Below are 15,816 nucleotides of genomic sequence, written 5' to 3'. Positions count from 1 at the left end.
AAAATGGAAGATCTCTAATGTGATCAAAAAGGACAAAGGTAAATGAAAGTGTTCCTGTCAATTGCAAAAAAAAAAAAGTTATATAATGTACATAATAACATTATATGTATATTTGTAAAATACATTGGTTAAAAAAATATGTGTATATTTTTGGGTGGAAAAATGCTGTTTTGTCCCTGCAGCTATTGCCTGTGTAGAGACAAAATACAGGAAGTGAGGGCAGGACAGCAGTGCACAGAGTCCTGCTTGTCCTTAGTGCACAGAGCCCTGCTTGTCTTCAGTGCACAGAGCCCTGCTTGTCCTCAGTGCACAGAGCCCTGCTTGTCTTCAGTGCACAGAGCCCTGCTTGTCCTTAGTGCATGGAGTCCTGCTTGTCCTCAGTGCACAGAGCACTGCCTGTTTTCAGTGCACAGAGTCCTGCTTGTCCTCAGTGCACAGAACCCTGCTTGTCCTCAGTGCACAGAGCCCTGCTTGTCCTCAGTGCACAGAGCCCTGCTTATCCTCAGTGTACAGAGCCCTGCTTGTCCTCAGTGCACAGAATCCTGCTTGTCCTCAGTGCACAGAGCCCTGCTTATCCTCAGTGTACAGAGCCCTGCTTGTCCTCAGTGCACAGAGCCCTGCTTGTCCTTAGTCAGAGCCCTGCTTGTCCTCAGTGCACAGAGCCCTGCTTGTCCTTAGTGCACAGAGCCCTGCTTGTCCTTAGTGCACAGAGTCCTGCTTGTCCTCAGTGCGCAGAGCCCTGCTTGTCTTCAGTGTACAGAGCCCTGTTTGTCCTCAGTGTAGAGAGTCCTGCTTGTCCTTAGTGCAGAGAGTCCTGCTTGTCCTCAGTGCACAGAGCCCTGCTTGTCCTCAGTGCACAGAGCCCTGCTTGTCCTTAGTGCACAGAGCCCTGCTTGTCCTTAGTGCACAGAGTCCTGCTTGTCCTCAGGTCACAGAACCCTGCTTGTCCTCAGTGCACAGAGCCCTGCTTGTCCTCAGTGCAGAGTCCTGCTTGTCCTTAGTTCAGAGAGTCCTGCTTGTCCTCAGTGCACAGAGCCCTGCTTGTCTTCAGTGCACAGAGCCCTGCTTGTCCTCACTGCACAGAGCCCTGCTTGTCTTCAGTGCACAGAGCCCTGCTTGTCCTTAGTGCACAGAGCCCTGCTTGTCCTCAGTGCACAGAACCCTGCTTGTCCTCAGGGTTCTGTGCACTAAGGACAAGCAGGGCTCTGTGCACTGAAGACAAGATATTACCATTATTGCACAAATCAATGGCTCTAGAGACACACAGATGTCAAACAAGAGGGAACATGGTATTTTTTTTTAACCATGAATATGACAGATTTCTTAAATGCTAAACTTTACAGGACACTAGAATAATAATCTTAAAAGACTATCTTTAAAAAATGCATGAAATGAATGATAAACTTACTTAATGAAGCAATGGGCTGCGGTGAGGACCCAGTGCTTGTGGATGAGAGTGCCCCCACATGTGTGAAAGAAAATGGTTTCATTTCGTGAACTTGGCCACACCTAAAAATAAAAGGATAGGAAAAATGCAAAGTTACTGTATGCCTGTGGTAACTGCATCATGTAGGATCCTCTTAAAGCTAAGTTCACGTGGCAGAATTTCCATGCAGAATGAATGAACTGTGGAAATTCCTCATTGTGGATTCTTCAAAAAACACTGTACATGTCAATAGTTTTTGCAGATTTCCTTAGCAGAGTCTATTGAAGTAAATAGAACTCTGAATTCCATCCGGAATCTGTGTGTTGAGTGCAAGAAATTTCTCATCAATTCAGCACAAAGTCCACACACATTCCACATGGAATCTGCAAAAAAAATCTGTTACCAGCTTGGCAGAAAGGAATATGAGCACAAGCACAGAAATTCCACCATGTGAACATACTGGAAGAGAGGGCTGCATATAGGAAAAAGTTATTCTTCCACTTCTACTTTTGTAAATCATCTTCTGCATAGTGCTACATTATGTACAAATGAGTCCACAATTCAGTCAATGATTTCACTACTAGTTAAAGGGGTACTCCAGCGCTTAGACATCTTATCCCCTATTCAAAGGATAGGGGATAAGATGCCTGATCGCGGGGGTCCCGCCACTGGTGACCCCCGTGATCTTACAGGCCGCACCCAGTTATAATCAGTCCCCCGAGAGTGTTCGCTCCGGGTCTGATTACTGTAGATCACGGGGCCGAAGCCTTCTGACGTCAAGGCTCCGCCCCTGTGACGTCATGCTCCGCCCCCCTCAATGCAAGCCTGCGGCCCCGTGATCGACAGTAATCAGACCCGGAGCGAACACGCTCCAGGGACTGATTATAACGGGGTGCGGCGTGCAAGTCTTTTTCCATAGACTGAAAAATATGTTACAAATTTTTTGGGATTTTGGGGAGGACTATGAGGAATTTGCACCAAAAGAAATAAGTAATTCATAAAATGGTGATTTTCAGTTATTGGGAGGAATTTATTAACACATTTTCCTCTTTTGTTTAACATACAGAATTTATACATTTTAGTATAGATGACTTTTATGCAAAAACTAGTGCCTTTCCAGAAAAAATAAATAAATAAATAAAACCCAGTTTGACCAGAAATACTAGGTCAGAGTTTTGCCATAGGATTCCTGGTTAGGATTTTTTTTTTAATATAACTACACCCAGGTTATTGTGACATCTAACTATGGCTTCATCTCAGTCTGATTGGTTTATCTTCAACTATACTAGGGGGAGATTTACCAAAAGCTGTCCAGAGGAAAAGTTGCTGAGTTGCCCATAGGAACCAATCAGATCACTTCTTTCATTTTTGAAAAGGCCTCTGAAAAATGAAAAAAGCAATCTGATTGGTTGCTATGGGCAACTCAGGAACTTTTCTTCTGGACAGGTCTTGAAAAATCTCCCCCCTATGAGCCCCAAGTAAACAACACTGGCAGTCAATACCTGCCCACACCAACCAATCTGATTACTGTTTCCGGTTTTAAAACAGTTGTGTGTTTTTTTTAACGGGAATTTCAGTGACTCCCCCCTCCCCGCGATCAGACACTTATCCGCTATCCTTTGGATAGAGGATAAGTGTTCCTGCACCGCAATACACCTTTATCAGGTCTGATAGGTCAAGTCTATCCGTACTGTGTATACTGATTTAATGCTATGTATCTTACCTGCATGGACACTTGCCAAGGCCAGGTGTGAGGTGTTGCGGGTTCTCCATTGACAATTCTAGAATTAATTTGGGGAGGAAATGCGGGCTGTCCACACTTATCTGGCCATTCTGAAAACAACAATAAAATAAACACACTAAATTTCTAATTTTTTAAATGTCACTTATTTTCTGTGATACATATTTTTTTAATTTAAGACTATTTTCTTTAATACACATTTTTATTTAAAACTCTTTTATTCAGAATAGTCTTTCATATGACAATCTTGCTCATGTTGGATTATTTGTTGAATAATGCAAACCCATTTCAATCAATATAATGAAATCACTTTCACAATTTGTACCAATTTACCTATTTGTATACTGTCCCATGGATTGGGGGCTGGAGGTGCATCGGTTGGAGGTGCTTGTAAGAGATTGGTGGTCCAGTAGGCTCTAAAACCTTTTGACTCTGTGAAAATGTCACTGTAGAAGCGAATTGTGAGGGTGGGAGTATTACTAGTGATTCGAGTTGGCAGTGTAGTTCCACAGAAAGGACCTACAAAAAGAGAAGAGCATACATTTTAAAGAGTTATTCCATGAAAAAGCATATTTTTCATATCAACTGGCTCCAGAAATTTAAACAGATTTGTAAATTACTTATATTAAAAAATCTTCTTACCAGTACTTATCAGCTGCTGAAGTTGAGTTGTTTTTTTCCCGTCTGACAACAGTGCTCTCTGCTGATGCCTCTGTCTGTCTCAGGAACTGTCCAGAGTAGCAGCAAATCCATATAGCAAACCTGTCACGATTCGGCTGGCAGGTGGTGGATCCTCTGTGCCAGAGAGGGATTGGCGTGGACCGTGCTGGTGGACCGGTTCTAAGTTGCTACTGGTTTTCACCAGAGCCCGCCGCAAAGCGGGATGGTCTTGCAGCGGCGGTAGCAACCAGGTCGTATCCACCAGCAACGGCTCAACCTCTCTGACTGCTGAAGATAGGCGCGGTACAAGGGAGTAGACAAGAGCAAGGTCGGACGTAGCAGAAGGTCGGGGCAGGCAGCAAGGATCGTAGTCAGGGGCAACGGCAGGAGGTCTGGAACACAGGCTAGGAACACACAAGGAAACGCTTTCACTGGCACAATGGCAACAAGATCCGGCGAGGGAGTGCAGGGGAAGTGAGGTATAAATAGGGAGTGCACAGGTGAACACACTAATTAAGCTAACTGCGCCAATCAGTGGCGCAGTGGCCCTTTAAATTGCAGAGACCCGGCGCGCGCGCGCCCTAGGGAGCGGGGCCGCGCGCGCCGGGACAAGACCGACGGAGAGCGAGTCAGGTACGGGAGCCGGGATGCGCATCGCGAGCGGGCGCCTCCCGCATCGCGAATCGCATCCCGGCTGGGAGAGGTATCGCAGCGCACCCGGTCAGCGGGTCTGACCGGGGCGCTGCAATTGCGAGGATGTAGCGAGCGCTCCGGGGAGGAGCGGGGACCCGGAGCGCTCGGCGTAACAAAACCTCTCCTGCTCTGGACAGTTCCTGAGACAGACAGAGGTGTCAGCAGAGAGCACTGTTGTCAGACAGAAAAGAACAACTCAACTTCAGAAGCTGATAAGTACTGGTTGGATTAAGATTTTTTAATCGAAGTAAGTTACAAATCTGTTTAACTTTATGGAGCCAGTTGATATGAAAAAAAAATTTCTTCATGATGTAAAGGTTTATGACAGAGGGGAATATTACAAAAAAACACACAAGTTTTGAAAACACCAAATATAACAACAGAAAAAAAATCTCAGGGGAAATTAGTGTTTATTGTATCTTACTGGTAGCTATTTGGTTGCACAAGCCCTAAGTTAGTTTGGTATACAAATTTTGGCAACTTAGAAGTTGTTCCATCCATCTGTATGAGATTGTTTCTGCAGCATGTGCATGGATTTTTACACACCCAATTCAGATATATAGAACAGTAGCATAAATAACATACAGGTGTAATCAAAACTATTAATTGCCCACTGCAAATATGTTTATTTACAAAAAAAAAAAAAATTAGCTGTTTACTAAAGCCTAACCAAACAATTAAAATGGTGATAGTTGTGTTAAACAGTATCCCTCTTTGATAGGCTATGTGATCTGTTAAGTATTTCACTTAATTTACAACTCCCCCTCTATTTAAATATCAGCAGCAGCAGAAGTTGACTGCTTAGTTCAGAGTTGCTTTTATGATGTTACCCCTTCTGTGCAACCGCTACATGTGCATCCATTCTACAGTAATTGTGGCCCTAACTTAAGCTAGCAATATTTGGGGTATATAACTTATTTAGTGTCTAAGTTCATGCCTTTAAAATAAAAATGTTTTGTTTAATTATTCATTAATATATCTTTATACTTGTTGGACCTTCGCAAAAACATGGGGGGAGGAGATGCATCAATGTACAATGTATTTACGTCAGTTTTGGGTGTAAACTGTGCCAAAAAAATTGTTGCATTTCGTTTAGTGCACCAAAATTGGGAAAGTGTGTGTGGTTTACTAAGAGGAAGCAAGGCCTTAAGTTAAAGAGATTTGTAAATGGCTTCTGTTTAAAAATCTTAATCCTTCCAGTACTAATCAGCTGCTGTATGCTTCACAGGAAGTTGTATTTCTTTCTGGAATTCTTTTCTGTCTGACCACAGTGCTCTCTTCTGACAACTCTGTCCATGTCAGGAACTGTCCAGAGTACAAGCAAATCCCCATAGCAAACCTATCCTGCTCTGGACAGTTCCTGGTATGGAGAGAGGTGTCAGTAGAGAGCACTGTGGTCAGACTGAAAAGAACTCCAGAAAGAAATACAACTTCCTGTGGAGAATACATCAGCTGATAAGTACTGTAAGTAATAGAAGTAATTTACAAATCTTTTTAACTTACTGGCACCAGTTGTGTAATGTCCGTTTTTGTGTATTTGTGTTTTTCTGTTCTTTGGGTTTGTTGAGACTCTAGTTTTTGTCTGAGCAGTTTGCTATTCTCCCTGGCTGGGGAATAGTTAATGATCTCAGTCAATTGCAACTCGGGTGTGGCTATTTAAACCCAAGCCTTGTTGCACTCTGGTTGCTGATGATTTGTGCAATTCTGATCTACTCTATGTTTTATTTTGCTGACCATGTCTGCTTTATCATGCACTTTGTATTTATCTTGTAATATTTCTGAGTTTTAACCATGGTTAATAGTTTTGTTTATTATAGATTTTAGTCTGTGTTACATTTGACAGATTTTAGGATTATTGCATGTCCATTCTGCTTTGGCCTTGTATCTTAGTCTGTGTTCACACTTTGAGTCTTGTTTGTACCGTACCTTGTATTTAGTGTTCCAAGTATTATATTTCTGTTTTCTACTAGGCCAGTATTCTGAACACATGGTGGAGTGTGCCCTGCTGGCTAGTAGTCTATTTGGCTTTAGTATTTATGTCCCTCCATGTATGGAGTGGGGGGTCTAGAGAGTTCATGATTTCTGATCTTTGGAGTTTTTTGTACATGCATTGATCATAGAGTACATAATCACTGATCTAGTGTTTCCTCTGTGCTTTACCGTTGGTGTATAGTGTCCTCTGTGCTTTCTGACTGATCTGTGTCCTTTGAACTTAATCTGTTTATGTTAGTTATCTGAGTCCAGTGTGAACAGTGTTCTATGTTCCTGATCAGTTTAGTGTTTAACATTCAGTTCTTCTATTTATCCCCTGCATTTCCTGGTTTCTGCTGTTTACTCATTCTATACCTTGTCTAGTTAATTTATTCGTATCTGCAGTTTATCTTGTTTATATTTTTTTGAGCTGTATGTTAGTACACTATATCCTGCTCTGTTTTCCTCTTTACATTTGGTCTGGTATATTTGCTTGTTTGGTAATTTTCCTGTTATGTTTCTGCATGTGACTGCCTATGTATATTATTTGTTTTTACGTCCACTGCACGTTAGCTCAGGTAGGGACTGGCTCCAAGTTGTCGATCCACCATTTAGGGTGGATGGGCAAGTAGGTAGGGAGAGTTTATTTAGGGTCAATTTAGGGCTCACTCTCCCTGTCCCCCCAGCCGGTCATGACAAACTGATTTAAAAAAAAAATGGTTTTCCACCAGAGTACCCCTTTAAACTTATACACAGATTTATTAATACTAAAGTCATAAAATGACTCATAGCAATCGTAGATTTCATTAAATTACTTTAGGAAAAGCCAAAATGTGCCAAATATTTTTTATAGTGGCATATAAACAGGCCAGTCTTAACAAATTTGCCCACAAATTTTTAAGTATTTGTGCTGCCTTTAGCCACTGCTAGAAGGAAGCCACCTGTATGCTATTTACACATCAAACTAAACAATAAAACCATATGCTGTAAGCGTCTAAGCTTCCTATAGTGGTAGCTGCAGGCAGAAGAAATTTTATAAAGCTATATTACGAATTAGATCAGCACAGATTGTTGGACAGGCCGGTTGATATTCATAAATAAACATGTTTTTCTCTTCTTTTTTTAAGCAGTGAAGTAGTTTATTTAGTAGATCTTATTAAAAGCTTTTTTATGACAACACTCAACGCAAAAATAAACATGCCTTCAATGGATTGACTAAATTAGATATGTAAAGATGTGTAATATGTGTAAACATCACCAATTTGTTCGTCAGAAAGCATTTAAAGTTTTTATAAACAATTTTCTTAATTTCGTGACAGTATAAGAGGAGCCCATGCCTCTACTGGATTGATTTTTGCTTTATCGAAAACTACATTTTTCAATAATTATAAAATAAAATAATTATAAAATATCACTTGAGAACAAAAATAAGAAATAGGCATTTAAAATAAAGTTTGGTACTGGATGAGCCTAACAAGTTTACTGATGACATCTACAACAGTTAGAACATACCGTATTTTATGATTTGCCCAGAGCTCTCTTCATATGCTGCCACGTAGTCATAACACTGCTTACTTATAATATCTGTGTCTTCCAGGTCAAAATGAGTGAAATTGATTATAAGCTGTTTCCCTTCAGGCACCTGAAGATGCCATACACACAATTTGTTAGGGGCATAATTATTTGGCCAGTTTGGGGATTTAATTACTCCACTTTCCTCGGTGAAGCCACCGCCACAAGACTGGATTTCTGTAAAAAGTCAAGCAAGGTAATATTATGTACACGTAATACTCTGTCAGAAGAAAATCATTTAACATATCAGTAACTAGTGTCTTTGTACTGTGTGTATGGCAACTTAAAGGGGTACTCCGCCCCTAGACATCTTATTTCCTATCTCAAGGATAGGGGATAAGATGTCTGATTGCGGGGGGGTCCCGACACTGGGGAACCCCGCAATCTCGACTGTGGCACCCCAGATATCCAGTGCACGGAGCGAACTTCGCTCCGTGCAGGATGACTGGTGAAGCAGGGCGGAGGTTCGTGATGTCACGGTTACGCATTTCTCGTGTGCTACAAAGATGATAATCATATTACACTACATGATGCTAACTATAGTGTCCATAAAGATTAGAGCTTCAAGGTATAAGCTGACAACAATCTTTTGGGACACCTACAGTTGTAGTAGATGCATAAAGAAAGACCTCAGCCATAAACTGAAATCACTTTGCTGATGAGAAGCACTAAGAGGGACATTTATCAATGTTTGCTTATGTATCCTTTTTTTTGTAATTTTTTCCTTACTTTTTTTTTGCTTATGTGTGACTTATTTATCAACTGGTTTCAGCCTGTTGGTAATTTTCTTTCACGTAAGCAATTTTTCCTTTTTTACTTTGGTAGTAGCTTTTTCTGCTCCATGTTTGAGCTGGAGTAAATTTAGTGAATTTTTTTCCCTTGTTGCGACTTTTTTTTTTTGCGCAATTGCGACTGTCGCAGTTGATAAATACCCGACTAAAGCAAATCCATTTTGAAAAATTTACTACGTATGCAAGTTTGAATTTTCTTGCTTTTCTTGTTCTTCATGCAAATTGTCGCACGAAAACACACGTAGTCGCAGTTGCGACAATTTTGCGACATTTATAGTAAAGAAAACCTGACTAAACCCGTTGATAAATGTCCATCTAAGTGATCTTGTAAATGTTGACTAAAGAGGTTCCTTCATGTAAAGTACAGGGCTATGATATGTATCTCTCAGGCTTGCATATATGCACAATTACAAGAAGATAGGTAACCTACAGTACATAGAAACATAGAATATTGACAGGCAAAAAAGGACCACATGGTCAATCTAGTGGGAGGAAACATACAAAAATGGAGAGTACATACAAACTCAAAACATATATTGTGCTATGATTCAAAATAGCTGAATAACCATTGTGCCAATATTCAAGCACAAAATGTTAAAAAGGTAATTCTTAGGCTGGGTTCATATACTGTATATCAGGCGTCTGGCATAGTTTCCCTTTGGCATGCACCAGAGGGAAATCGATGCTAGAACGGATCCCTTTAATTGGAATGGGACAGTTTGCAATCATCCAGGGTCTCAATTTTGATGCAAGATGGTTGGACAATCCGTAAGGCACCGGCCAGGGGAATGCAGCTTACTGTGTTCCCCTGTCTGGTGTCCAGAAAGAATGGACGCCGGATGCCATACAACTGATGACAACTGATACATGTTGTCATCAGTTGTGGCATCAGTTGCGTCGAGATCTAGGCTGAGTTCATATATGCTGGATGCTGGATATACTGTATATGAACAAACAACAAAAAAACGTGGTCTCAAATGGCTGGAGGTGCTCAACCCCAAATGCGGTTGTGCATTTATACTGGGAGAGCAGATGCTGCCCTTGTAGTCCATTGCTAAGGGCGATCCCCAGCATAAAAATGCATACAATGGAGGATGCCTGCAGCGGACTACAAGTGCCACAATAGAATCCTACACCAGATAAACAGTGTGGATGTGTAACAATTAGAATAATACAATACAGGAATATGGGTGCACTACTGTGGTAGATGTATACAATGACATTGGCTAATCCCTCAACACTGATGTTAAAATTGAGACATTCGCCAGTGTATCCTTATATGAAGGACACACCAGAGCCCGCACACCAACGCCAAGGTTTCTCAAATTGGTGCGAGACCTAACGCTAATCCTACCTGTGCTTGATAAGCAAAACAGGGGCCAGTGGGCAATTACGGCAGCATTCGGTTGACTCACAACTTCCTCCCAGATACCCTCCAGCGTGACTGAGCACACATGCAATGGGAGGAGGGAGGCAAGCTGCAAGCCCCACCTGAGTTGGCTAATATGGGTGCCTGGCCTCACAGGTGCTACCCTAATGTTGCCTTGTAGATATTCAAGGCGCATTACTTTTGGAGTTTACACACCTCCAAATATTAAATTTAAACAAACAACAAAAAAACATGGTCTCAAATGGCTGGAGGTGCTCAACCCCAAATGCGGTTGTGCATTTATACTGGGGGAGCAGATCCTGCCCTTTTAGTCCGTTGCTAGGGGTGATCCCCAGCATAAAAATGCATACAATGGAGGATGCCTGCAGCGGACTACAAGTGCCACAATAGAATCCTACACACATTTTTTTGTTGTCTGTTTAAATTTTATATTTGGAGGTGTGTAAACTCCAAAAGTAATGCGCCTTGAATATCTACAAGGCAGCATTAAGGTAGCACCTGTGAGGCCAGGCACCCATATTAGCCAACTCAGGTGGGGCTTGCAGCTTGCCTCCCTCCTCCCATTGCATGTGTGCTCAGTCACGCTGGAGGGTATCTGGGAGGAAGTTGTGAGTCAACCGAATGCTGCCGTAATTGCCCACTGGCCCCTGTTTTGCTTATCAAGCACAGGTAGGATTAGCGTTAGGTCTCGCATCAATTTGAGTAATCTTGGCGTTGGTGTGCGGGCTCTGGTGTGTCCTTCATATAAGGATACACTGGCGAATGTCTCAATTTTAACATCAGTGTTGAGGGATAGCCAATGTATTGTTTACATCTACCACAGTAGTGCACCCATATTCCTGTATTGTATACTGTATATGAACCCAGCGTTATAGAGATTAAAGGGGTATTCCAGGCAAAAACTTTTTTTTTATATATCAACTGGCTCCGGAAAGTTAAACAGATTTGTAAATTACTTCTATTAAAAAATCTTAATCCTTCCAATAGTTATTAGCTTCTGAAGTTGAGTTGTTGTTTTCTGTCTAACTGCTCAATGCTGACTCACGTCCCGGGAGCTGTGCAGTTCCTATGGGGAAATTTTCCCATCATGCACAGCTCCCGGGACGTGACATCATCATAGAGAAGTTAGACAGAAAACTTCAGAAGCTAATAACTATTGGAAAGATTAAGATTTTTTAATAGAAGTAATTTACAAATCTGTTTAACTTTCTGTAGCCAGTTGATAAATATAAAAAAGTTTTTGCCTGGAATACCCCTTTAATATCATACATTTGGATAAATATCAACCTTTAACAATTATTACCTTCTATATCATCAGGCTGGACCTCTTCCCATTTTACCTCAAAACCACGATCAGTTATCATTTTGTCTGTGGAGAATTTCAGGAAAAGCTTGTTGCTAGAGCTAATAATCACCGGAGGCTTAAAAAATCCACAGTAAGTGCCTGGAATGACAAAACAGATTAAAATGACATCCTGGATGCTCTATTAGTCATTAAAAAAAGGATATTACCTGTCATTAGGGATGAGAGAATTGAATCTGACAAATCCAAATTCATTACAAATTTCATGAAAAATTCTATTCGCAACGAATAAGAATATCGCCGCGATTTGATCACTTCATTAAACTCCATTTAGTGCGGTCCAGACTCCAGGGCATCTAAAATGGTGGATCCACATGTGAGGACATGGGGCAAGGAATCCTGGGAAGGTGGGAACAAGGGTCGGCGGTATGACCCTGAATCACATGCAGCGTGCAGCCTATCAGCAGCCAGCCACTCCTGTGATGTCATAGCCCTATATAATCGGCAGCCATCTTGCGGCCACTCACATCAGCGTTCTATTGCAGAGAGAGGGACAGAGAGCAGTGTGTTGCACAGAAAAGCTTTTTTACAGCAGCGATTCACCTCAAGCCCAAATCCAGCCTAGAAGCGCAGATAGGAAGGGAGAGAGATTGGGAGAGAGAGTGCAATTGTGGGTGTATTACAGCAGCGATTCACCTCAAGCCCAAATCCAGCCAAGAAGCACTGACAGGGAAGGAAATGAGATTGAGAGAGAGTGCAATTTTGGATGTAGTACATGCAGCAGCACTGGTGTGTACAACAACTGAAAAGCTAATAGTAGCCAGCCAGTTAGGGTGAGCAGAGCACTAAAAGCGTATTGTCCTCTTTTAAGTGTAACCTCTATGTACATCTAAGTGGTGTACCATTTTGTTCCTGTTAAATTCTTAAGGGCCTAGTTACTGTGAAAGGCCAGCCAAAAGTACACACCTGCTGGTGTTGTAGACAAATACTGTTTTAAGCATACTGGAGCACATTGAACTCCCCTCATAAGTGCATACCACATATGTACATCTAAGCGGTGTACCATTTTGTTCCTGTAAAAGTCTTAAGAGCCTAGATACTGTGAAAGGCCAGCCAAAAGTACACACCTGCTGGTGTTGGAGATGAATACTGTTTTCAGCATAGTGGAGCGTGATGTACTCCCCTCATATACGCACTAAGTATGTCATGCAGAGAAGTGCCAGGACATGCACAGAGGAGTGGCAGAGGCCTTAATTCATCAGGCATAGGCAGAGGTTGCAGCTGACTAGGGGCGCATGGCAGCAGGAGTTGCAGTGAGAGCCCTGTGCTCCTGGTACCAGCTAGCGGTCGTGTCTCGACTAGCAACCCATCTGCTGTCATTGACTTGTTAAATCGGTCATCCACTTCATCACAAGTGACATCTGACACCCACAGTCAACAGTCGGTGGGTTCCTCAGACACAACCCTCAGTTGGCATGGCCAAGGAGCAGTCCTGTCCTCCAATTGCCGGTGTCCTATGCTGTTCCCTCCCCCATAGAAGTATCTTATGCTGTGGGTTCAGCTCCACTTTGTAGTCAGGACGATCTACTAGAGGACAGTCAGTAGCTACTGCCCAGCTACTGTACCGCCTACATCTTGAGGCCACATGAGCCCAGGAGGAGGGGGAGGGGAACAGTGGAGAACAGGCAAGGATTTGGGAAATGGGTGGTTTTTATTGTCATCTGACAGGAGAGGAGGAGCAGGAGCAGGCTGTGGAGCTAGAGGGGGATGAGGAAGATGAGACAGAGGACCCAGACACACCGTGGCTATGTGGTCTCCTCATGCTGCTGGCACATTAAATGAAACTTAATCTTAATCTATTTTACATTTTCACTTAAAATGTTCCAAAATATCTTTAATCCTTTCAATTGTAAGGCCCTATGGTCTCGTCAGGCTGTTGCCACCTCCAGGCTGGGTCATTCTGCCCCTATATTATCTCCTCTTGCTGCCGCCAATTCCAGGCTGTGTTATTCTGCCAGATTATGGTCTCCTCATGCTGCTGCCACCTCCAGACTGTATCATTGTGCCACCATATGGTCTCCTTATGCTGTGGCACCTTAAATTAAACTTAAACATTTTTTATTTATTAAAATCTTCATTTTAAATTTGCAAAAATATCTTTCATATTTTCTATTGTGAGGCCCTATGGTCTCATCGGCTGCTGCCACCTATAGGCTCTGTCATTGTGCCGCAATTTGACTCCTTGTTATATTGGGTTTTGTGGTCATACAGTATTAGTTCAAAGTGAATGCTTTGAGCACCCAGGACATTAAACTTGTGAATCTAATCAAAATCTTAAATTTAAATGTAAAAAAATCGATGTAATCTTTTCAAGACTGAGGCCCTATGGTTGTCGACGTCATATATTACCTATGGAATTACCACAACAATCCAATCAAACAGGTTGGAGCGATAACAATGAACCATAACTGATTGAATGAAACATTCGCACCTTCACAGGGGGTGAGGGGCAGAGGCTGGAACAGGTGGTGGCTCACCTGGAGGAGGACCGCCAGCTCAATTTTAAGATACAAGTACGAGCTTTTTCATTGTAGCCACTTCTAGCTTTATGCGCCCACTTATCCAACGGCAAAAGTTGCTGGGGCTTCAGTTCCTCCCTTTTGAAGTGGACACTCAGTCATGAGCATGGGGGTGTGCTGAGAAGCAAGGGCTGGGAAAGGCAGTAGCTGGCCTCGTGGTGGACCGCCAGCTCAATTTTAAGATTCAAGTGCAAGCTTTTTCACTGCAGCAACTTATACACTGCAGCAAATTTTACACTGTTGGAGCTGGAATTACTGCGGCTGCTGGCAACAGACTTTCCCTCCAATGGGTCCTCAATAGAGATGAGCGGATCAAATTGGACGAATAACATTTTTAAAAAATTCACTCCTCTCTAGTCGTCGTCATACATTACCCTGGGAATTACCACATGAATCCAATAAAACATGTTGGAGTGATAACAATGAACCATAACTGATCAAATGAAACATTTGCAGTTCCACACAGAGTAAGACAGTCGGAGGGGGGGGGGGGGATTGCTGAGAGGCAAGGACTGGAACAGGCGGTAGATCGCCTTGCGGTGGACCTTCAGCTCGATGCTCACCAGAGTGGGTACTCAAGAAAATTGAAATAAATTCAAATTAATTTAAGTGAAAATTACATTAAAAAATCTCTTCCATTTTGACACCATATGGTCTCCTTGCTGCCACATCGAGACGCTCTGCGGCAGTGATTCTAATAGCGATGTCTTTAATCTGCATGTCATACTGAATAACAGTATTATTTCACTAACATAGCAGACTCCCTATGCGTGTTACGACAAGGCAAAGTGTTCTACACCCCTATTGAGGCTCTCTGTAGCCCAGAAATAGTTGTTTTTAAAAGCAATTCGCCACAAATAAATTTGGACTGAAACAATTTTTGGGGGAAAATTCGATGAATCACCCGAATCGAATTTGTAAAAAATCTACCTGTCATATTAGAAAGGGTGCCAGGAGATAGAACAGTGACTCTTATAGAATGGGTGAATTAAATCTATAAGGGGAAAACAACATTTTATGATTTCTTCACATGTAGTTTAGTTGGTGGATTTATTTCACAAACAAAAACTAAAAACAACAACACAATTGCCTATGTGACCTTTTTGCAATTTTCAACTAGACTTAGCTTGAATTGATGTTCAAGGATGGAAAATGCTTCCAGCATTGAGCCTTGTACATTAATCAGTCAGGCCAGGGAGGGGCTGTAAAGGGAGGAGGGGAGTATGCTTATGCTTGGCACTGCCTCTTTGACACTTGAGCTCTGAGCATGATATAGAGCTGAAAAAGAGTATAGCCCCCAGAGAAAACTCTCATTTTGTCTAGAGTATTTTATATTGTAATGACTAAAACACTATGGCCAGATTTATCAAACTGTGTGAGAGAAAAAGTGAAGTGATTTTCACTTTACCAGAGCTCGTTAGCTGACCTGTGATTGGTCGCTGTGGGAAAATCACACAACTTTTTCTCTCACACAGTTTGATAAAGCTGGGCCCGTGTGTGTCTCTGGCTTTTTAGATATTTTAGATACATACAATAACGTACTTATAAGAAAAGTTATTTATTATTTATAAAACATTGAAGTGAAGACGGAAATATAAAGAGCCCTGAAAGGTCTAGAAAGATGATTACAGAAAATGATGAATATTGCTTGTAGAGACCTTGGCTGACCTTGTGTTCAGTGGTGCAGCAC

At 42.0% G+C, this 15,816-nt stretch overlaps 1 protein-coding gene across 1 annotated transcript in view; it reads right to left on the bottom strand.

Annotated features, from left to right (window-relative positions):
• The window catches only part of LOC130356157 (ovochymase-2-like), a 79,397-nt gene that overhangs the window by 29,562 nt on the left and 34,019 nt on the right, over positions 1–15,816 (bottom strand). Inside the window, exons 9-13 of the mRNA XM_056557314.1 lie at positions 11,548–11,688; positions 8,004–8,240; positions 3,501–3,686; positions 3,150–3,259; positions 1,409–1,509 (exon numbers count right to left, since the gene is read on the bottom strand). Of these exons, the coding sequence (XP_056413289.1) occupies positions 1,409–1,509; positions 3,150–3,259; positions 3,501–3,686; positions 8,004–8,240; positions 11,548–11,688 (775 nt within the window). The remainder of the gene's footprint in view (positions 1–1,408; positions 1,510–3,149; positions 3,260–3,500; positions 3,687–8,003; positions 8,241–11,547; positions 11,689–15,816) is intronic.

Source organism: Hyla sarda, chromosome 1 (genome assembly GCF_029499605.1).
Source record: "Hyla sarda isolate aHylSar1 chromosome 1, aHylSar1.hap1, whole genome shotgun sequence".
Classification (NCBI taxonomy): Eukaryota; Metazoa; Chordata; class Amphibia; order Anura; family Hylidae; genus Hyla; species Hyla sarda.
The sequence above is the reverse complement of the archived record's forward strand: the minus strand, read 5'-3'. Positions and strand labels throughout refer to the sequence as shown.